Source organism: Opisthocomus hoazin, chromosome Z (genome assembly GCF_030867145.1).
Source record: "Opisthocomus hoazin isolate bOpiHoa1 chromosome Z, bOpiHoa1.hap1, whole genome shotgun sequence".
NCBI classification, from domain to species: Eukaryota; Metazoa; Chordata; class Aves; order Opisthocomiformes; family Opisthocomidae; genus Opisthocomus; species Opisthocomus hoazin.
In genome coordinates this window covers 69078193-69100482 of record NC_134454.1, presented here as the reverse complement: position 1 = coordinate 69100482, position 22290 = coordinate 69078193, and the positions used below count along the sequence as shown (strand labels likewise).

The 22290-nt window shown below is 43.2% G+C and overlaps 1 protein-coding gene across 8 annotated transcripts in view; it reads right to left on the bottom strand.

Annotated features, from left to right (window-relative positions):
• Nucleotides 1–10855: 10855 nt before the first annotated feature.
• PDE4D (phosphodiesterase 4D) overlaps nucleotides 10856–22290 on the bottom strand; it is a 436095-nt gene continuing 424660 nt past the window's right edge. For all 8 annotated transcript variants that reach the window (XM_075447148.1, XM_075447149.1, XM_075447152.1 and 5 more), the window contains 5 exons: nucleotides 21202–21301; nucleotides 17359–17513; nucleotides 16701–16823; nucleotides 16019–16201; nucleotides 10856–15430 (listed from right to left, as the gene is read on the bottom strand). In XM_075447148.1, coding sequence (XP_075303263.1) covers nucleotides 15023–15430; nucleotides 16019–16201; nucleotides 16701–16823; nucleotides 17359–17513; nucleotides 21202–21301 — 969 coding nt within the window. In that variant the 3' untranslated portion in view covers nucleotides 10856–15022. The remainder of the gene's footprint in view (nucleotides 15431–16018; nucleotides 16202–16700; nucleotides 16824–17358; nucleotides 17514–21201; nucleotides 21302–22290) is intronic.

The following is a 22290-nucleotide window of genomic DNA, read 5'->3' as shown; positions in this document are numbered from 1 at the left end:
TGTGAGAGGGTGTGGAGTCACTCAGATGAAAGGTGTGATAAGTGATAGTGAAATGTGATTAATATGATGAACTGCTGTTAAAATGCAGTTGACAAGTGGGTTAGTTCCCCAAAGCTGCAAAAAGTGGCTTTGGAGAGGGGGCAGACAAAGGCTGCAACCCCCTGGCTCTGCAACCTCTTCCAGTCCCTCCTCCCAGAGGCTGAGCCAGGGAAGAGATTTTGTTACAGCCTACCTGCTGGAAGGGGAGATGATACTAAATCCCTTTCTCAGCGCCTGACAGGAAAGGGAGTGAAGATGGGAGGTAACAGTTTTGGGGTTGAGGGTGCGGAAGCTAGGAGAATTAATATGCTGCTAACACAGCCACAATGACAGCCCTCTGCCCATCGGATAGCCTTGGTGGTACAAAAAAAAAGCACTCTCTTATTAAAAGTGCTCTGGCTAACAAGCATTATTTGAGCAGAAGAGGGCTGGCATAAACAAGGCTTTGAGCAGGGGTGCTGGCAGTGAGTCCCAGCAGGGGGTGGCAGGGCAGTCAGTCCCTTTACCACAACTGCTGCAGCAAGAACCAGGCTTGCATGAGGTCCTCACTGACATCCAAGAAATTTACTGACTGTTGCAGGTGAACACAGGATTGACCAACTTCGATCTTCTGACTCAGTTGGTAGTTTTTAACATGGCCCTGTCAAAATTTACTGCCAATGACTTTGTCATGAACAAAAACCAGACATAAACAATGACAGAATTCTGCAGTTTTGCTGTGTTTATATCAGAAAGTCTGATCTGCTCTCTCTCTTCATTTAAAAAAAAAGAAAATAAAAAAGAGGGTGAAGCAGCATTTTACCACTCATTCTAGTCTGCACAGCCAGCCCCCATGTCTCCCTGGCCAGCTCGCTTCTCCTGCAGCGAGGCTGAGCATACAAGCAAGAGGCCTGTGAGCTTGTTCGATTCGTCTCCACTGAGCATTAGATTCAAAGTCGATTTTATTCATTAAAATGCCATCACCTGTTTGATCCTTGAGATTTGCCTGACGCCCCCAGTATTTAAAGTCCAGGCAGAGTTACTTCTGTTGCATGATTTCCCTATGGCTCTGCAATTGTGAGCCATTTTGAAGAACATCTGAGCTGTGTTCCTCATATATAACACAGGAACAACTTAGCTTGTACATGCATGTGTGCATGCATTTATAATTACTTGTCTTTAGCTACTTAATTGTCTTAAATATTGCTTCTAAAGCACCTGCATTTCTCTGCTTGTGTCCAGAGCAAGGGGGGTGGCGGCTCAAGACTGCACTCATCCCGCAGATCTCTGCCCCTTTGCAGCAGAGCTGGAGGAGCGAGACCAGCCACAGCAGTGCACGGTTCCCTGCCACTGCTTGGATGACTGGCAGAGGTGAGCTTAGTCAAAGCCTGCAGGCCTTGCATTGTAGCTGTCGATAAACATTCACATGTTCCTTCTTGTTGACACTTTTGCAAGGAAGGTCCTTTCTTACAGGCAGCCCGACCAGAAGTTCACTCCTGGTGACAGCCTGAATTGCTCCAGGTAGACTCACCGGCCTGGGCACTAACGAGCTGTGCGGGGCGGCTGTTTTCTGCTTAGTGCAGCTGCTCCACAAGAGAAGCGTCTTCACCCCCACACCCACAGAGAGCTTCCCCTTCTCACCAAGTAGAAAAGGGATGTGTACATACACATACATATTTTTATATATACATATATATGCTTTTTCACACCAAGCATAGATTATTTCATGTCTTTCACTGATAGATTCATAATAAGCTTTCCTAAGGTACTAGTTTCAAAAGCTCGCTCAGCAACAGTGATTTCTGTATTGTAAAAGCCTTTTGGAAAGCCTTAAGTCACAGACATGTACAACGAACTCCAAGCTGAACTAAAGCTTTTTAGCTGATGTCAAACACCAATGCACAACCTTGATGTGTACAATTGCTCAAAATAAGCAGACATTAACTTCCCTCTGTATCGGAGGAAGGTGCTACTCTATTCTTGGTGAGAAGAGATGATAAAGTAAGCTGTAGATGGACTAAAATAGGATCCCAGTCTGCCATGCCCACAGTTAAGCTGTTCACCACTGCTGTTTGCCAGGGCCTGACTTACTCTACAGAAGCCGCCCACAGACGTTCCTTCAAGGACTTCTTCCCTCCACGTCCCAGGACTGTGCCAGCAGGAGGTCCCTCCCTTGCGCTGTGAGCAAGCTGTGGCCTCTCTCTCTCAACTCTTGCTGACTGCGGAGCTTTACCCCTACCCTAAGGGTGCTCCCAGCATCCCTCCATCCACTATCATCCTCTGTGCTCAGATGCTCACCAGGAAAAAACTCCTCAGCCAGTATTATGTGCCCCTGCACCGCCCTGCCCCATTCACCAGCTCTCCCCGAGAGATGCCCAGGTGGGAGGTGGGGGCCAGGCAGGCAGCGGAGCAAGGCATCTTCGCAGAGCAGGTCTGGGAGGCTGCAGGGTGCCAGGGGCCGGGCAGTCCTTCATCTTGCTATAACCTGCCTCATGAACAAACTCAGGCTTTTTTAGCTGTTCGTTAAGGGGTCCTCAGAGGCTCTGTGCTTCCCTCTCCTCTAACAAGCACGGTTACGTTGCTGTGTGAGCCTTGCTGCAGGCATCAAGGTTGTGCTTTCTGTTGTGCCCTTGTTTCCTCCTCCTGGGGAACCTCCACTTCGCCTTGCATGGTGCTCTCACTTTTTCTCACCTATCACTGTCAGCTACAGCAAGAGGCACAGATTTTGTTTACTTCTCCCTCACGCCCGGCTGTCCTCTCCAGAGCTCTGGCGTCAGAGTGGCTCTGCAGATCTGCAGACGTGCTCTCCCATTTGGCTGTGACAAAAGACAATGCGGCCGAGTCCTGCTTCCCTGGCTTATTAATTATTAATGAAGCTGAACACTAGAGCAGTTCAGCTGAAGCAGCACAAAGGAGAAAGGATTGATTCATACCTGCTCTTGCTAATGCTTTCAGAGTAATTCGCTGGATTTCCAGTGACCCCCAATTAAATCCCCCTCCCCTCCCCTTTTTTTAGATCAGGCACAAAACTTTACCCTGCTAGAGGAAATTTTGGTTTATCAGCAGGAGAATGGTCTGTATATGACTCCATCAGACCACATGCAAACCAGCTCCACAGTGATACATGAAGCACAATATGGGGTTTTGGATATGAAGCCTGTTTAAAAGATTTTTTTTTCACCTAGTATTTTTCACTACAATACGCTGCTCTATACTGAAATGAACGTGTAGAAGTTAGCGTGTCCCAAAGCAGCATTTCCCATCTGCCGTGAACACACAAAATGCCATCATGGCGGCAGACGATGATCGGCCCAGCCGCTGCCCTGCGGCACCACACCGGCAGCGCGGCAGGAGGCTGTGCAGCCCAGGGTCGTGGCAGGCAGCAGCACCCCCGCAGCGAGGGTCCTCGCCAGTGTGTGACCTGTCTCCAGAAAGTGCTGGGAATCCACTGCCTGCTGCCGGATATCTGCTGGGAGGGGAAAGGGAGGCACTGGGATTTTATCTCCGTTCTCCCTGAATCCAGTACAGCAGAGGATGCTTGGGTACCGTCATGAGGATACCTTTTGCTAAAAGAAGCCAAACCCTAACATCTGCTCCCCAGGAAAAAAGCCGCCATTAGTCTGCCAGCAAGGGCTGTGACTGAAAGGAGAGCTGCAGGACTCTGCAGAGAAGCAGGAAAAAATTGCCCAAATGTATCTAAAAATAAACCTCCAGGCTTTTAAGGTTGGCTGGGGGTAACCAAGATACAGGTAGACCAAAATCTCACCCTGCTCACCATGTCACCCCCAACTTGTGCCCACACAACATCACCATTCGCACTCAGTTGTGATTTTCACCATGCACCAAGCACGAAGCCCTGAGGATTTTGCCAGCCCATCAACCTTCCAGAGAAACCTCCTGCATCACCACCCACACTTCCTCCCGCCTGGCAGCTTGTGCAAACAGCCCATCTGGAGCAGACGAGCTCCTGCGTTGCCACCACAGCCATCCCGCAGGGAAACGGAGCCGGGGCCTCGCCGCCATCCCCGCGCCAGCCAGGAGCAGCAAACCCAGCAGAGCAGCAGACCTGAGGCTTGAAGCCACCCGAGTCAGACAGGAGGGCCAAATGGGATCTGTAACAACACACTTTGCAAGGGCATGGCTGTTAGTCTCTCTGGACAGCTGCGGGCTGGTGAGAAGCACTGGCAGGTATTAAGATTTATGCAGCGGGGGCTTGTAGAGGGAATTTTGGTGGGGAAAAAAGGGACAGTGCTACCAAACACTTCTAATAAAGCTTGAGTCTGAGAGCTGCTTTGCCTGCCTGCAGGAGGAAAGAACCAAACCATGACCAGTTCAGTTACAAGTCATGCTGCTGAAGGCTCTTTCACCTTGGACAGTCTAACAGGTAAATTGTTTGAATACTAATGGTGTTCATTAATAATAATTGCTGACTGTGGAGGAGGGCACTAGGAGACAGCCGATGGCTCCCACAGGACCGCTCCCGTGGCCCTGCTGGGGACACTGCCTGGCTTCTGCCCTGGCTTTGCAGTGCTGTTCAGCGTTGCAGATCAGAGGCTGCAGCCTGCTGCGAACAGCAGAGCACCCCGGGCCCATTTTGGGAAGCAGGATTTAAAGACCCTTTACATCTACAGACCACTCCTCCAGGCGAGGGGGCAGTGGGGGAAGCGATGCTCCGGCCCTGGCTGCTGGGAGGCTTTTGGGGGTGCACCTCAGCCTCAGGACCCTGTCAGTTTTCCGGTGCACCCATCCCTCCGGTGACTTCAGAGCAGCTGGCACCCTGACCTATGCACTGCATTTAGCAATGAGCAGCTGCTCTGGGTGAGCCTGGGCAAGTCTGCTGCAGCACTGCGTGAGCAAGAGAGCCGCTGCGCAGCCGAAACGCCTCGGGTCACAGTGGGGTTTTTTGGTTGGGCTTTGTAGCTCTTTAATCCTTTCCGGAGCAGCAGAGTGTCTGTGGCTGAGACATCCCTTGAGAGAGGCTTTGTTCCTCGGATTCCTCTGACTTCTCTCTCTATATCCTCAGCCCCCCCCCCCCCCCCAGCCCCTCCACAGCTTTTCAGCATGAAGGCCCAGGTGCCTACAGCACCAGGGGACTGCAGAGATCAGAGGACATAGCAGGAGGTTGTATCTCTGCTAAGAAGTGTCAAAACCCTGGGCCAGATGGCAATAATCTTATTTTTGTAATTTTTTCCCATCTTTCTCTAAATTTCCTTGAAACATTTCCCCTTTCCCTTTCCTCACATATGATGTTTCCCTGAGGGTTTCATACTCAATTTCAAGGCAATTGCAGACAGACCATTTTTGATAGGTTTCAGTGAGATCTCTTTAGCTAATCGTATCTAAGTATAGCTTATATGAGCAACCTTCAGCAAAACTGGAGGTGTTACAGAGATAGCCCTGAAAAAACACGCTAGCTGACACCTACCTTATCCTGAGCATGCTCCTACGTACAGTCACTGGCTCGTGTAACTGAATGGAAGGGTCTGCCCTGCGCCTCTCCCCACTCCGTGCAGCACCTTGCCCCTTCCTGCAGCCACCTGGTCCTGAGGGGTGGGAGGCAGATGTCCTCCTGGGGCACTCCTTTCACATTTGGGATGCACCAGGAACCTTTGTGCTTCTTTAATGGACAGTGCTTGCCAGGGAAGAGATGCCTCTGGCAAAACAGGTCTCTTCTCTGGGGTCCAGGAGATGGCTGCTGATTGTAAGGAGTGGAGTCCCTGTCCCCTCCCGCTGCCAGGAAACACAGCCCATGCACCAGCACCAGCTGCCCCCATAGCTGTCCTCTAACTTTTGAACCCATAACCAAATTTCACCATATTTAAGAGCCCACATTTCTAGTAGTTTCATGAAAATAAACAGCCTGCTTTAGGAGAAAAATCCCACACATGTGTCTGCCCATGCAGGGGTAGGCTCAGCCAAGAGCACACGACTCCAGAAAAAACACCAGAGCAGAAGAAAACCCTCCTGGTAAGCTCTGCGAGTGGCAGCAACGCCTGGTTGTCTTGCAGTGGGTGTTCACCTCCCACTGAGAAGGAGCCCCTGGGAGGGTGCGAGGTGGGATGCATCATCACGCAGCCCAGCGCAGCGCCCTGGCACAACTCTGGACAAACTGCAGAGCTTCCCTGTCCTGCCAGCCAGGGACAGTTTCTTCCAGCGCTGGCGGCTCAGTGCTCCCTCCTGCAGGGATTTTGTCATGGTGTCACCCAGAGAGCAAGAAACTGAGGAAGGGGCCTGGCTGTCCCACGGTTGTTGGTTGTGGGGAGTGTCTAACCACTAAGTGCATGAGGGAGGCTTCGCAGCTCCTGGATGAGGGATGTCACTGCCTTCCTGAGGGATGGGGGAAGAGTGGTACATGAAGCACAAGCTCCAGAAGCTGGTGAGGCCATCCAAGCGCAAAGTTACTTGGTGTATGTGGAAATGAAAGACACACCTGAAACGGCACACACGCCCCTCTGCACAGGGTGTAGTCATATCGCAAGAGCAGAAAGCAGGACCCTGCTTCCATGAACTGCACCCGTCCCTTCCTGCAACAGAGGTGTCTTCTTCCCTGGCTGGACACAGCCACGTTGACCGACACAGTGAACCAACCCTGTCAAACTCAGCTACCTGATGATGGGAGGAGAAGGCAACTGAAAACCTGACATGTATTTGGGTAAGAGAAAGAGGCAGACCAGCCTGGTCTTTTGGAGGCTCTCGCCTCACCGGCAGCCTGGTTGATGAGGGCTGTGCTCATTAACAAAATGGGGGGAGGCACATATGCAGTTGCACCCCGCTGTCTCAGTTCAGCTGAGGAAAAGAGCGCCAACGCCGTGCTGCTAACGCATGGTGACACACAACAGCTGCCACTGAACAGCACAAGGCGACGGTCGGAGTGCTGCAGCCCCATCTCCCCTCCACGCGTGGCTCACCAGCCCAGGACCCCACACTGGCATTACCAGGGACATTGTGCCAGCAACCCTAAGTCCAGCGGTGTCCTATTCCCCCCTGCAAGAATGTGGGGAAGGAGCCGAACAATGCAGAACGTCAAACAAGATCAGCTCATACTGGAGGCTGTTACTAGAAATGGAGACAGAAAGCTTTTTGCCTGCAAAGAACATTTTTTGCTATTTTGCAATAAATAGCCCTACTGCTTTATGATTTGAAAATTACTGTAATAGAAAAAGCCCTTCCAAAGAGCACTTCCCTCTGCTTCACCTCAGACCCCCATCCCATCATTTACACAAAGGAATGGCCCATTCTTAGGAAAAGCTAAACCAGTGAACTGCACGTATCATTAAACGCCTTCAAGGGTAGGACCTGTGGCACTAAGCAGTGTGTGCGGCTCCCAGCACACACAGCACATCACTCACCTGTAATGGTGATGTTTCCCCAGGTCCTGGTCCCCAGCGAGGAACCTGCAAGCACAAAGAGTGAATGAAACCAGCCTGAATTCGTCATGTCAGCTTCCAGTGATTTGGCTCCCTTGCTGGCAGCTGCTTTCATTCACTCTTTGTGCTTGCAGGTTCCTGCCTGCTAGACAGACCTGCGGACTGAGAAGCTATCACATTTCTGTCCCCACATGATCAAACCTTATCTTAACCTTCTCTCAGGTAAGATAAATTGGTCATATTCCTTAAATCCCACTAGACAGCAAGATTCCAGGTTGTTAACTTATTTTTTCCATTCCATTTTTTTTCCCCCTGAAACTGCATCTCCAATATCACTACCAAACCTGAACACCGTGATTCCCATAACATCCCTAGCAGTACTAAAGGTTGTTTAAACAGTCTCCCATTTACTGCTCTTCAAGGATTTTTTTAGCCCTTTTACAGGCATAGCTTTGTAAGGGACATTTATCTGCAGCTGCCATCAGCACAGCATCATCACACACATGCCGTATCACTGATTCCTCGATACTCTCTCACCTGACAAACGTGTCCTACTTTCTTTATCCCCAGATGCATGTGGTTATTAGAGACACAGAACCCCAGCATATGGGAGGGAATCAGAGAGAGAGCAAGCCAGAGAGCAAGACTGCTTCAAAGCAGGGCTAGGGCTGCTTCTTGGTTCGCTGCAATCTCTGTCTTTGTGGTACAGGCAATAAATAAACACATAGCATACCATTTTAAAACTCGACAGAGCACTTCTGTTCTCTTTCCACATCATGGCAAAGATCCTAAAACCAAGACCTGTTTTATGTGGGGCCTTAAAACAAACCCAGGTGCTGGCAGAGGTCCACAGCCAGCTGGATTATAAAGGCAGCTCTACACGAGGTGGGGCTGCGCTTTTTATCAGAGTTGGGGCACTGCTCAGCGTCTCTGTACGCAAATGATCCCTTGTACTAAGTAGGCTTTGTATCAGGCTTCAACCAACACCACAGTTTAGGAGGTCTGCTCCTGGCTGCAGTCACGACTGTCAATGTGAGCTGCTAACCACCATCTGAGAGTGCAACGGGCTGTGCACAGCTCTTCGTTTGGTCAACTGCAATCAGTTGAGGCTTTGAAAACTTAGTAAGCAATCTGGAATATCAGTTTTCTGGAGAGTTTCAACTATGAGAAGGTACTGAGATTTTCAAGCTATATTCAACTGTCTCTGTCTAGCCCCAGGTAATGATGGCTCATAGGCATCTGCTGTAGGCCAAGTCCTGCACATGTACAACACACATGTACAACACACATGCCAACCATACTTTGCTACGTGCTGCATAACCTCTGTTTTTTTTTCCAGCCTTCTTCAGATAAACAATGGTCTCTGCTGCATATTAGAGGTGCTGATAGTGTAAGCATCTGAACTCCAGGGATCCTGGAAGAGGACAGGGTGAGGGCTGCTGGGGGTGAGAGGTTCAGCATTTGGAGGTGACCATGCAACGTGACCACCGAGTTTCTTATCTGCGTTTGCTGTCTGCACAGCTCATCAGCACTAGACAGTTGATGGGGCCACACATCCTGTATCTTCTCCCTCTCCCTCAGGGCTGCTTACGCAGGTATGATGTCGTAGTCATCCTCCTCCTCCCATGCTAAGGACTTGTTTAGCAGATAGTCATCGCACATTTTTTGTCTTTAAAGCTGTGCTAAACTCTGCATTTATCAATTTTCTACTTTCTACATGTCCATCTTCAATACACACGTAGTTCTTACTACCACAGTAACTCCAAGGACTTGAAAAAACTTGATTTGTGAGAGGAAAAAAAATACAGCTTTCTGTCTGGGGAACTGAGACGGAATCAAACTCAAACTCAGTTCTCCTTATGTCCATATCCAAACCATGGGACTGTCTTTAATGAGATGAGATTATTTTATTTGGAAGATGTTTCTCCCAGCCCAGGTTTTGCTCCCAACTTGTCACTCCATTTTCTGGGTGGACTTCCTATCCCCCCTTACTACTTTTGCAGACATCTCAACAAGTTTGATAGAAGAAAGCTGGAGATTTTCTTTATCCTGTGGGCTTAAATAAATTGAACTAATTACAGGCTTTTACGGCTGCAGACTTGTGCACTATTTCTTTTTTCCTGCCCCCTGGAAAATCCAGTAAAAGTTATTCACAGCTGGAAGAGAAACTGGGCTGGTCATCCCAGTAAACACTCTGCGTGCTAGCAGCTGTGACTTCTGCTTTCAGTGCAGCAGAGAGATCAAGCAAATAAAGCTGCAGCTACTCAGACTATTTGTCTCATTAGGAAATACAAGAGTCTTTCATTCGGAGAGATGTTCAACTCCTATAGCAGCAGCTGGCTGCAGTGAAACAGGGGATCCATTTTGGTTTTGCTCTGAAGTTTGCCTGTTCTGACGCATTGTTGCTGTGCACAGAGACTGACAAAGTGCTGCCAGAGCATGCAGGAAGCAGCAGGCTGATCCTGCCAGCTTCAGGCTCGCCACGTGCTCAGATGTAGTAGCTGTGCTCCTTACTGAAAAGGTTTCAGTAGTGCCAACCAGAATTTGGGGTCCCTGCTGCCCTTCACAATAGCCATGGTGTATGCAAACCATTTTCCCATGAGGGCCACTGGGAGCATGTGAGGATGAGACTGCTGAGAGAAAGATGCCAACAACCCCTGGTTTATCCACCCCGCTGTGCCCAGTGCAGCATCCTTCATCTTCCCAGCACAGCACTTACTAGCCTCTTCTGCCACCGGGGTGTGATTAAAAAGGAGTCCTAAGGATTGGTACACCTTGCGAACTAACCCCAAATGCAAAAAAGGATCTAAGAGACTTAAGGAAAAAATCGAGACAGATTTTTTTTGTATTCAATTGGAAACTATTTTCAGTTAAGCAAACACCCCCCCCCAACAAAATCCTCACTAATCAGAGAGAGGTGCACGAAAGCCACTTCAAGAGCTGGACCTGCGTTAAGACTGTATTTCTTCTTCAAGACAACAGCTGCCATTCATGAATTTTGTTTTAATAAACAGTTTCTTTTTATCATCCACTTAGAGCTGGGATTGTCTGGTCAATATTTAACTATGGTACTCTCCTGCTTTTTTCTTTGTGGTATCCCAGCAAATTGCTCCTCTAGGCAATCTGTAGTGTTCTACTTGCTTGAAAGCTGAAGTTTTATTTTCTCAAGACAAGCTGCTTCCGCCACTGAAGCCCATGGTAAAATTTCCTGAAAACTGAGACTGAACACCTTCATATATAGCTGTATAGCACTTTTGTGGATTAGTCTTCTTTATGAAATACCACATTTGATTGACTTTTCCGATTTGCCCTCACATTTATTTTGTATTACCTATGTAAAACAGTATGATGAGAAAAATACGATAATCAAATTATTCTGGAAATACGCTTTCTCTTCAGGTGTCACAACTATGGGATGTATGTAAAAAAAAATTAACTTGCAAAAGAAAATCAAATACAGTAACTAGGCAGAATCAACCCATGCTTTTATTTCCATTGCATATAAAATTTCATATGAAGGTATTGATGTACAATACTATCCCCTAGGCTGTAAGAGAGGCTAAGAAACCAGTGAAAGAATAGTCATGTGCAATGTTCACACAAGTTGCCACTCTCAAGACATAACCAACGGAAAAATCAAATTAAAACAAAAACAAAATACTTGTTCAGGATTTCTGTTGTTATAGTGTCCCTTTTACACCGTTTAAAGCAAAAGCAATCAATTTCCTTTGGGCCAGGGCTGCTAAAATCTACAGTTTGTGTCAAAAACGAGGCTCTGTTTTTCCTTGAAAAAGAATCTCTCCTTTCACAAAGAAGTCATATGCTACAAGGGCTGGGCATCGCTGGAATGGAGGAGAGGTATTTACCTCGCTCTGGCAAATCCACTGGTATCAGTCCAAGTAGTCTGGAGCAACATGACAATTCAAACGGCAAGAGATGCTCAGTCCAACTTGCAAACCTAATACTAGTGTTAGTAAAAGATCTAAAGGTTTACCATTCTCCTGTAGATCTAGTGCATTATGCTATACACACCTGTAGAAAATCTTAGATATATCTCCATAAAATAAAACTTTGGCTGCTTACAACACTAACATTGGTGTTGGAAAGCATTTCCGAGATTAAAGCTGTCGTTTGTTCTACTTCATGGATTCTGTTTATACAGTGATAATTTCTGCTACTAAATAGACAAGGGATATTACAGACAATTGTAAAAGGGTATGTGTTATACCCTTTTAATTCCAATTACTCAATTTCCCAGTATGCATTAAAATAAAATACTTATTAGAGATGCTTTCCAAAGGTGTTTCAGTGCAATTCAGTACTGAAATACAGCATCAATTTATTTTTTTTTAGGAGCAAAAAATGGCTGCAATAATCCCTGATGATAGCCTGTAAAAAGATCATCAGACAGGCAATACAACTATAGCGCCAGAAGCTTGGAAAAGCTTGAACTTCCAGTGGGGTCACGAATGAAAGCTCACTGCAGTCTCACGCACATTAGCTCATACAAGTAACCCCATCAGCTAGTAACCAAAAATATGGTAGAAATGCCCAGCCCTATCCCCACAGCTACCTTACTTTCAAATGCAGCAAAACAGAAGAAAATATTGTTTAAAGTTAAGGCACAGCCCTGGGACCAAAGACCTGCAGCTTTTTTTATTGATACATCTTCACGTATTTTATACTTTTCTTGAATCTTCCATAAACAAGCTCTAAGGTGACACAGAATATATTACAGGAGAAAAAAATGTACAAGGAGTATGTATACACAATAATCATTCTCTCACCAAGAGTTTCCAAATACAACACCACCATCCTGACAAGGATGATGTTATAATAAGAACTGATAATTTACAATTAACATTACAGTATGTACATTACAATAAATACATGGTTGTAAACAGAGACAAACAAGACTGTATTACAGGTAAGGTCATTTGGTGAGAAAAATGCATGGCACAAATAAAATAAATAATGCATTCGAAAAGAACTGCAAAGCTTTCTGTAAAATCTGTGTCATTCAAGTTTTTTAAACTTCTGAATGCTATTTGTTCTATCTATATTCTTTATCATTTTTTAACATTGAAACAAAAAATTTAAGAATTCAAATACAACATTACTGAGTACAGTAACTTGCAAGCTAAAGTGTACTGTTACAAGCAAAGTGAACTTTATTTTTTCCCCAATATCCACTCACTACATTTGCTTATGGCAAAAATATTTAGAACACATAAAGCCACTTGTAAATTGTATTGTTTTAAAACAGTGTGCAATGCTAAAACACACTTTGGCAAAATAGGAAAAAAAAGATTGTACAGTGCATTATATCCCTGGCTCTAAGAAATGATATAATTTTCTGTTACTTGATTGTCCACATGTATCAGTGTGTATCTCACAATATGGTATTATTCTTTTCATCTACTTTCACTTAGTGCAGATACAAAACATTTTCAGGTCCCTACTGGTTATTTTGGAATTTATATTGCTTTTTCCGTTATTAAGGTTCCAGGCACTCTTGGGGACTGAAAGGGTTTTTAGATGGATCAGGTTCAGGAGAAAATGATGAAGAACAAAAAAAAGTTAAAAAATGGAAGTACTCCCAAGTTCTCTTCATTCTTTTTCGTCCTTCACATCTTCTATGCTAAGGCCCTGTGAGGGCTAAAGGTAGAAAAAACTAAGACCTGGATACAGAAGAATGCAAAATGTATTTAAAAGCTGAATTATTAGCCAATCATTTTTAAACAGTTTTTTATTCCAGACACCAGACACCTAAAAAAATCCCTGTATTCATTATCTGAAAATCTTCTAGAAAATTAATCCAAAGGGGAAATAACAGCTGTTGCTACCTTCTTTTGTTAAGAAATCATGCTGGTATTGTCATTTTACCAGAATTTTACAGAGTGGGAGTCTGCCAGCTTCCCTAGGCAACTATTTCTCATCCTCTACACTGAAAACTACAATTTTAATGAAGAGTAAAGTGGAGGAAATATAATTCATTCTTCTTTCATGTGACCAAACAACAGGACTCGAAAATTACAAATACGAACTCCTCCCTCCATTTAACTATGCACATCACAGAAGATTTTGGTACCAATCAAACTGAAAAGCAGGATTTCCTCAGCACAATCTGGATAAAGGATGAAAAGATCTGAGATTGAAATAATGTGGAGTAAACTACAACTCTCATGATGCATTGCTCATTTACTCAAAAACATAAAAAGACTGACCTGGCTCTTCTTGCCATAAAGACACGAAAAAATAACGCTAATCATTGTTTTTGTTGTATGCATGGCAGATTAGCAAATGGTTTAACTACACAGCTAGCACAGATAAAAAAATATTGAGTCAAAATTGTAAATATTATAACAACGCTTTTTTCAGCGGAACGAATATTCCATACATTGCATTGTCTGGTTCTCATTCAGGAATCGACAGCTCCCAGCCAAAAATGGTCTGGAAAGCACTTTTCAGAGGGATGAATTTTATCAGTATAGCAGAAGAGCCGCTTTTGTATTAAGATGACATTACCTTTCTTATGTGCTCTACACCTGCAAATCCTCATCTTAGTGGCCCCAGTTGGTTTCACTGGGACCACTTCTTCTAGTAAGACAGAATTGGCAGGATCAGGCCACTATGAGGGCAAAAGCACAATCTAAGTTCCTCTAATACATTTGGGAAAACTGTGATGAAAAACAAACAAAAAAGCCATTACACTGAAGGAGTTTTATGTAACATAAAAGATACTAATGGAACTCACTAATACATAAAATAATACACTTTTACAGCTCAATATTACCATGAGACTCTAAGGTGCAAAAAAAAAAAAGGAAAGGAAAAAAACCTCGAAGTATTATCCAGTGTAGCACAAATTTGTGCTGAAAACTTGCAAGTTACTCTTTGGAAAAAAAATAACCAGTGGCAGATGAAGTCTGAAAGTGTTTTTCTTTAAATATAATACCTTGGTACACTTAATAATAAAAGTAAGCTCTACAAAAGATCTCTCTCTTACATATTATACAAAATGCAGAGGTTAGTGCAACCCACTGGGTCACACTTTTTTCAGTCACATATCAGGAAGACTTGAAATTAGAAAACTACACAATTTCCACAGCTCATCTTCCCATTGGTAACAGAATCATGTTTTGTCCCATCATTTATGTGCATTTGTTTTCCAGTAGGAACCTCAGTTTATTTTCTGTCTGTTTGCTCTCATGATGAACATTATCCAATGCTTTGCTTGTGAAATACAATGAATTCAAAAACTATCACAGCATACCAGCATTCAGTTGGCAGGCAATACTCCTCTGAAAACACTTCCTTTATTTAATCAGATCTGCCAGATGGAGAGCTTATTAAAAGGTAGTTTATGGATGTTCTCCCCCCTGCTTTCTGATGCCATGGAGGTGAAAATTCTGGTTACAATATTCCTGAGTGCCAAACTGAGTCATCAAGGTCAGTTTTGATCAACAAATATCCTGGCAGATGACAGCGAGTTGTGACCACGGTTGTAGCTTATGACATACACTTTGGAAACCATTAAGTAATAAAAACAAACAAAAAAAAAACAAAACCAAAAACAGAGAGAAAGAGGAAAAGAAAGGGAGAGGGCAAGAGAGAAAGAGACTGCGTTTTCACTGTTACGTGTCAGGCGAACGGTCTTCTACCACACAAGGTTCTGCCTGGTTCTCCTCCTCTTCTACTTCCCCTACTTGCTCATCAAGAGGAATTTCAGTGGATTCTGAATCCTGGGTGCAAAGAGTCTTGGAATCACTGCAGCTGGTGTCTTCTTCTACTTGACTTCCACTGTCCTTTTCGGTGTCTGACTCACCATCTTCCTCCAGTGTTAGTTCAAACTGGAATTTTTCAGTTTGGCCCTGCCTACCCTCTTCCGGGTCATCAGGTGCAGGAGAGGGACTTTGAGGGATTGTGCTCTGGTACCATTCTCGATTGTCCTCCAGCGTATCTAAGATATCCTGGGCATCCGGGTGAACAAGATCCGCCCACGTCTCCCACAGAGGATGAACAATGTAGTCTATAAAGCCCACCTGTTGCAAGGAATACAAAATTCGGATGAGCTCTGATTCACAAAGAAACAACTACGCCTGTAAGCCATGCAAAGTATGAGAAATGTAACGCTAATAAGAGACATTAGGTGCACGACCCCTAAAGGTGGCTGAAAGTTAACCATGCTGTTTTATGTAGCAAATATGATCTCTTTTGCATTTCGAAAGTCGGATTCGGGACATTGGATAAGTACTTCAAAAGGATTTTTTTCAAATGAACTGTTCATTCCAGACAACTCCACTGCATCTAGTGAGCCAAACAGCTGCTTTATATTTAATTCTGCTTTTGAAGGAAACCTTAATGAGCAGCTGTACAACTCTTTTAATGCGTATGCTTCATTGCAGATCACGACAGCGATGGAATCCCTTCAGCAAACACACTGCCATGCACTATGTTTTCACAGTAAAAATCTCAGCTCCCCTTGCTTACTACTCAGGAGCTGAATTAATTAATTAGGAGCAAAGAAAGGAAATAGCGCATTCAGAAATTAATCAAAACACTGCTATGGACCATCCTTTTCTGTTAAAATGTCATACTGTGTTACGCAACTGCTTACTCAAATCAATTACCTGTGATTTTTCTACAGATGCATTGTGCTTATCACACATGGGACTTATCTCCATTCCTCTCTCTCTTTCCCGATCTCCCTGACGGAAAAATTCCTCCATTATTCTGTCTGTCCATTGGCGGTAGAGATGGAGTGGCTTGGTTGGATTGCTTAGATCTGCACAGTGCACCATATTCTGAAGAACCTAAAATAGATTGAACACCTACGGTGTTGTTACACTGTACAAAACCAGCTCCTTTTCCATTTACACTTCTTGTAGCTGCGAAACAGAATCCTGAAAATACATGTACTGCGAGACATATTCTAAATGGCAAAAACTTATGTGCTTGGGTGTTTTTCACAGTTGCAGTAATAGCCATGAATTACCTCACTTCTGCTGCTTCTTCCTGTGTAAGAGACAGAAACTCTTTGAGAGAAAGACCAATCAGGTGCTGATAACTTGAAGGGAAGGCCAAAGCCTCATTTAGTCCAGAAGTACTGTGGCACCTCATTCCTCTCTCAGAGTCACTCAGTACCTAACAGAGCATGTCACAGGTAGGACACGTAAGAGGGAGTAGAGGGAAGATGCTGAGTCATGGTGTGAGAATGGACAGTTGATCTAACCCATGCTGGAGAATGGGCAGGTCAATGTTATTAACGATGTAAATTAATACAAGCGACCATTTGCAGGTGAATTTTCCTACCTGAATCCTGTCTGAATAGTTATCAAGAAGCAGGACACCAGAACTGGTCACTTTTTTGGTTTCAACCATAGTTTTTAAATCAGCCAACAGATTCATATGCTTAGACATGTCTGTTGCAAGTACCTTGAAAGAAACAAACAAATAAATTACTTTTACATAAATGAAATTATTCTACTGATTTAAAAAAAAAAATATTTGAACACAAACAAACAGTTCTGGGGGAACCCATACCTCCTCTGTCTGAACACTTATTACAAAAGTCTGAGTCCTGTATGTCATTAGTGTCAAAAACAGTAAGTTTCCATTTTGGTTATTTTAAGAAGATGACAAAATGATCATTTGGAATTGTTCAGACTGATCTTATCAGCCTAAATTCATCATCAGTTCAGTAGCAAATTTCTATCTGTGATGGTGAAATGGTGTACACGTCAGTATGAAAAACAGCTTGAAGCAGGATTGTATACCTTCTAAAAAGTTATAGATGGTTATTGAAACTGAAAAGAATCCACTATTCATGTTCAATAAGACACAATGAAGCCTCAAACTTTCACTTCACTGGTTATGGGTCTAATGACATGTAATCTACCATAAAATGCTTCTGTGCTTTACTATTCAATTTGCTAGCACCATGGAAGACGGAGTCTCAAGCAGAACTCACAATGTCAATGACCATTTTCCTCAATGATTGCCTCTGTTTTTTGGTCAAATTCTGGAAAATGTCACAATTTTCTTCCTGCAGCAGCTTGAAGCCCACAGCTAAGTGATGATTCTCCAGTACTGATGAGTCATTGTACATCAAGGCGAGTTCAGAATCTGCAATAACAATCCCAGGGCAGAACGTTACTAAAGTCTGTGCTTCTACCAAGTGCCTTAAGATTTTTCAAATCCATTACGTTCATAGTAAGACTTATAGATGAACTTTTAGAAACAGAGTTCCTATTGTTCATACAATATCAAAAGTTACAGAATTAATGACTGAACATCTTAACAAATCAAGGCAAACTATGTTGAGGAAAATAAAGAAAAAGCTTTGCAATGAAGCATGTACACGTGCCTGCAGTGGCGAGCTAGAAAACATACAATGAAGGTATTCTTCAGAATGAGTTTCCACATTTGCATGAAGTTACATGGAAAATATTATATGCATAAACACACCTAAACCAAAACACACTTTGATGTTTTCTCTTCTATGCCTTCCGCCCATCACAACTACTGAAATTCCATTGTTTAAGTGAAGTTGCAGCTACGCAGCACTCAGACTGGGAATACACAGCTGAGGCTTTGCTGCAGGTCAGGCAGAGACCACATATCTTGGTTTTCAAACCATGTCCTTCTGCAGTTATCTAAGGCACTCAGATGTCTAGCCAGTCATGCCTACAGGTCATTAGGCCATGACAACTGTGTATTTTGAGGAGGCTGGTAGGGTGGTAACAGTGATTATAACAGTGCCTTGTACTTGACCATGGTCAACACCCAATGCCATCATGCTGCCTTCTCTATCAGAAGTCGTCTTAGCTGAGAGAGTAACATACACCTTCCCAGCAATGCCTTTGCTGAGGCACACATGCAAGGTCTGCATTTGTCTGCTTAGACCTGCTGAACAGCCAGCTCTGACAAATAAAAGCAGTTACAATAATTTTCTGCACAGCTTTAGATTCTACCCGGGGATACCGCATAGTCAGGTTGCATATGTTTTAAGACACAGCTTGCAAATGAATCTGTCATAAAAAACAAATACTTTTTATGCAATCACACTTGTCATGTGTGATACCAACTTCTACGTATTACAGCTGTTTTAGCCTAAATCTAACCATACGTCAGTCTATTCTACTTTTTGTCCTCTCTATCTTGTTTTACAGCAGCTTTGTTTTAAAATCCCTCGGGCTCAATCGGGTGCCTGCTCTTCAGATTTCATTAGTCTCATTATCCATTCTCTTGACGTCGTCCTCTCCTGTCTTCAATACATCAACCTTTTGAATCAGGGAACCCTTCTCTACCTTTCCTCATCCCGATGGCAGCAAAACCATAACAGCAAAAGGAAAAATTTTGAGAGTAAGTTTGTCAAATGATCTCTCTTTCATCTTTCACAGAACATTTACAAAGCTTGCCTAATTGTTATTTTTCTTACAAAGACAGCAGGCACTAGTTTCTTTTCCTTTCAAACAGTCTTCTGATGAGCCCCAACTCACATTACCAAAACACTTTGGAAGGGCTGGAGCTACAGAATGAACTAAAATGTGCTCAGCTTTGTAATGGAGGTGGAAATTGAAGAATGTTGCCCTTCAGTAATCTCTGTAACACATTATAAGCTTCAGGAGTGTTTGTCTGCAAGGACAGAGTTACCATGACCAAATAAGCATCTCCTCTGACGGTATTACAATCCATATTAGTTTCTTCTTCAATAGGATTCAAGAGGGATCAGAATTTTAGACAACTGTGCAAATAGACTTTAAATCCTTAAACACGGAAATAAAATTCAGAAATACCACATCTGAATTATAAAGAATAAGCTGATACATGGCAAATAAGTACATAGTTTAAGTAACTAAGTCTATTATGCTTTTAAAAAAATATATTCTTAATACTTTCAGTGAAATGTTAATAAATTTTAAGTTTCAGTGGAAAACAAAAGTAGGTGGAAGCAAATGATCTTCTAGAGGTTAAGAAAAACTAGGATTGGAGACCTAGATTAGATGGTCTTTATCTCTCTCTGTGTCCCTCCAGTTTCATCTTTGTACACAGAACAACTCAAAAGGGATAAAATCCCTGTGTCTCTTTCAGCCTGGCAACAGCAGTTCCAGTTAGTGATGTTACTTGATTGACACAGAAGCCTTATCAAAAGCTACACTGAGAAAAACAAGACATTTCTTCCAAGCCATTAAATAAGCAGCATCATAATCACTCCTAGCTTAGCTGAATTTCAACTATCTGCCTAAAAGTGAAAGCTTTATGTATCATTATTGGTCCTTCCAACTAGCTAGTCCTCCTGCTTAAACCCAAACAACTCGGTGGTTTCCCTGTAGCACCTCAGAGCCACCAATATATCCTGATATTCAATTTCTGATTAAATAAATAAAAACTTCACTTATATATGCCCACTATTGAGAATATTAAGAATTTAGGTATTACATGCTGTTTTGTGCACCAAGTTTGATTCACTCTCTTCCTATACCATGCCGCTGAACTGTAATGGTTACCAATAATGCACCAGAAATCTAGAGTCAATCCCAACCCTCCTCCCTGCAGCTGAGTCATCAAATTGAATTTCACTACAGGGTAGCCCTCAGCCCATTAAGGCAAATAAAATTAGGTGCAGGCTAAACTGGAGTGGAGGTCTTATTTGAACATACAGCACCCGTGAGTCACAAGAGGAGCTCCCTTCTTCAAAATACACTGCTGATCTGGGGTCACACTATTTTAGCACCTAGTAGATTCACCCAAGTGCAGGAATGACAGTATCTAAATGTGCGACCAGATGGATCAAATACACAACCCTAAGTACATTTCCATTTCTGTAGCTTTTTCTTCTGTGCTTGGATTATTAGTATTATTTCAACTTCTGCACTTCTGGGTCAGTTATCATAAAAGGAGAAGTTGTCAGATGGCAAAAGAAGTAACATTGTGTGACAGAACTTGCACTGACCTACAACGCGCTATCCACTTATAGTAGTAACATGTGCCACTGAAATCAAAGCCGGTTACACTGAGGCAACAAGCCATTCCTAAATGTGTCGTGATCGGGTTCAACAAAGCTAATACTGTTTTTCTTCTAGTAGCAGATGAAAGAGGGGGCAAAGGTTCATGCAGTGCTGCAGAGAACAGTCTTGAGAAATGCAGAACAAGTACACTGGGTTTCAAATTTGGAGATGACAATAGGATCTCATTTCATTAGGGCTTTTTCCTCCATACACGGAGTGCTAGCAAGAGACTCACAAGAAACAAACAAACAAACAAGATAAAAGGTTTGCCACAGACTGCAGGGACAGCTTGATAAAATTCAGCCCAAGAGGCACAAGTATGCTGAGATCAGCAACAAAGTACACCACAGGGGAGAGACAGAGATGAGCCTGTCAGTCTGTTTGCTAAAAAGAAACTTGTTTGTTGAATTTCTTAAAAACGTATGGCTATCATTGGTGATATCATATGCTTCCAATATGAACTCATAAACTGTCCTTTTTTTTAATCTTCCTTCATTTTTCTCCTACAACTTTGTTTATTTAATGCAAACTAACTAATTTCCAGGAAGGACCACATCCAATACGTTGAAACAGTGGCATGTTTTTAGTTTATGTCCCAGTAATTCTTGCCAGAGGGTACTATGTATATTATTTCTGAAGTTACAGAAATGCAAAATAATATCCAGTTTAAAATACAAACACCTATCTATTTATTGAGAAAAGGTACAGATAGAAGCAAACAAGGAAAGAACCATGTATTTTTCAGGTGCCATGTGCAGATCTTGCAGCAAATTTTTGAGAAAACCACTGAACAGCAAACTTACTTGTGTTGATAAGAAACTGGTTTGAAACCCCAGGATGATCTACATCATGTATTGCACTGGCAAAAATTGCTGCAAGAATCTCCAAATCAGTGAACACTGCCTAGAAAATCATGAAACAGAAATGACAATCACTAATTAATGAAAAAGTGTTTTCAATAAAAAGGACTCTACTTTGAATCTAGATGTGAACAAGCAAAACACATCTGAAATGTATCAGGGATCTCAAGAGTTTTTACACATAGGCTATCACAACCCTTTGTAAAATTGTCAATTATGTAGAATTTCATAAATATTTCAAGTTTGGCAAAAGTAAAACAACCCTTACTTCACATTGACAGCATCACTAAATACCATACTGAAGTTTTTTCAGCTTCAGTCTGTAAATAAATTCATTTTCATTAGATCATTATGTACAGATTAGATGTACAGGTTTCTAACCTCCAGCACAAACTGAAGTTAAAAATTTCAGCCTGACTCCTACTACATGTTGTCCTATACTTGAAAGACACAAATCTCCTAAATGACACTAAGGGAAATGGTGACAAGGCATCTTACTTAACATCTACTGATTTTTCTTCCATGTGGGATTATTAGCAAGATAGTAAGAGAGGACTGCAATAGACCTGGCATGGCACTGAGCCCAGTACCCTGTTCTTATAAGGGCCCACATCATATAATTGCTTTCAAAATTCATCAAGCACAGCTCAGTAGTGAGCAGTGGCACCGGGCAGACACTGCTGTTTTACTGGCTAAATCTCTGCTGAGAACAAGGCCATGAAAAACAGTTGATCCAAAAATGCTATTGACAACCAGTTCAGCTGCTCAGTGAAGCCAGTGGTGATTTAAGAACATAATCTCATCTTCCTTCCTGAGAGAATTCCCAAGAGAATTCCTAAGTCTTTGAGGATCCAGACCTGCCAACGGTCTTAAGGTTCACTTATAACCCTCTTGTTAAGATGAAGGTAAAGCAGCAGCTTTCAGTAACATGAAACACTGGTCATTATGAAAAAGAGTCAAAATGCAGCCCACTCAAAATGAGGGTAAATAATTTTTAACTACTAAAATTTCAACTGCTTGCTTTATCTGCCT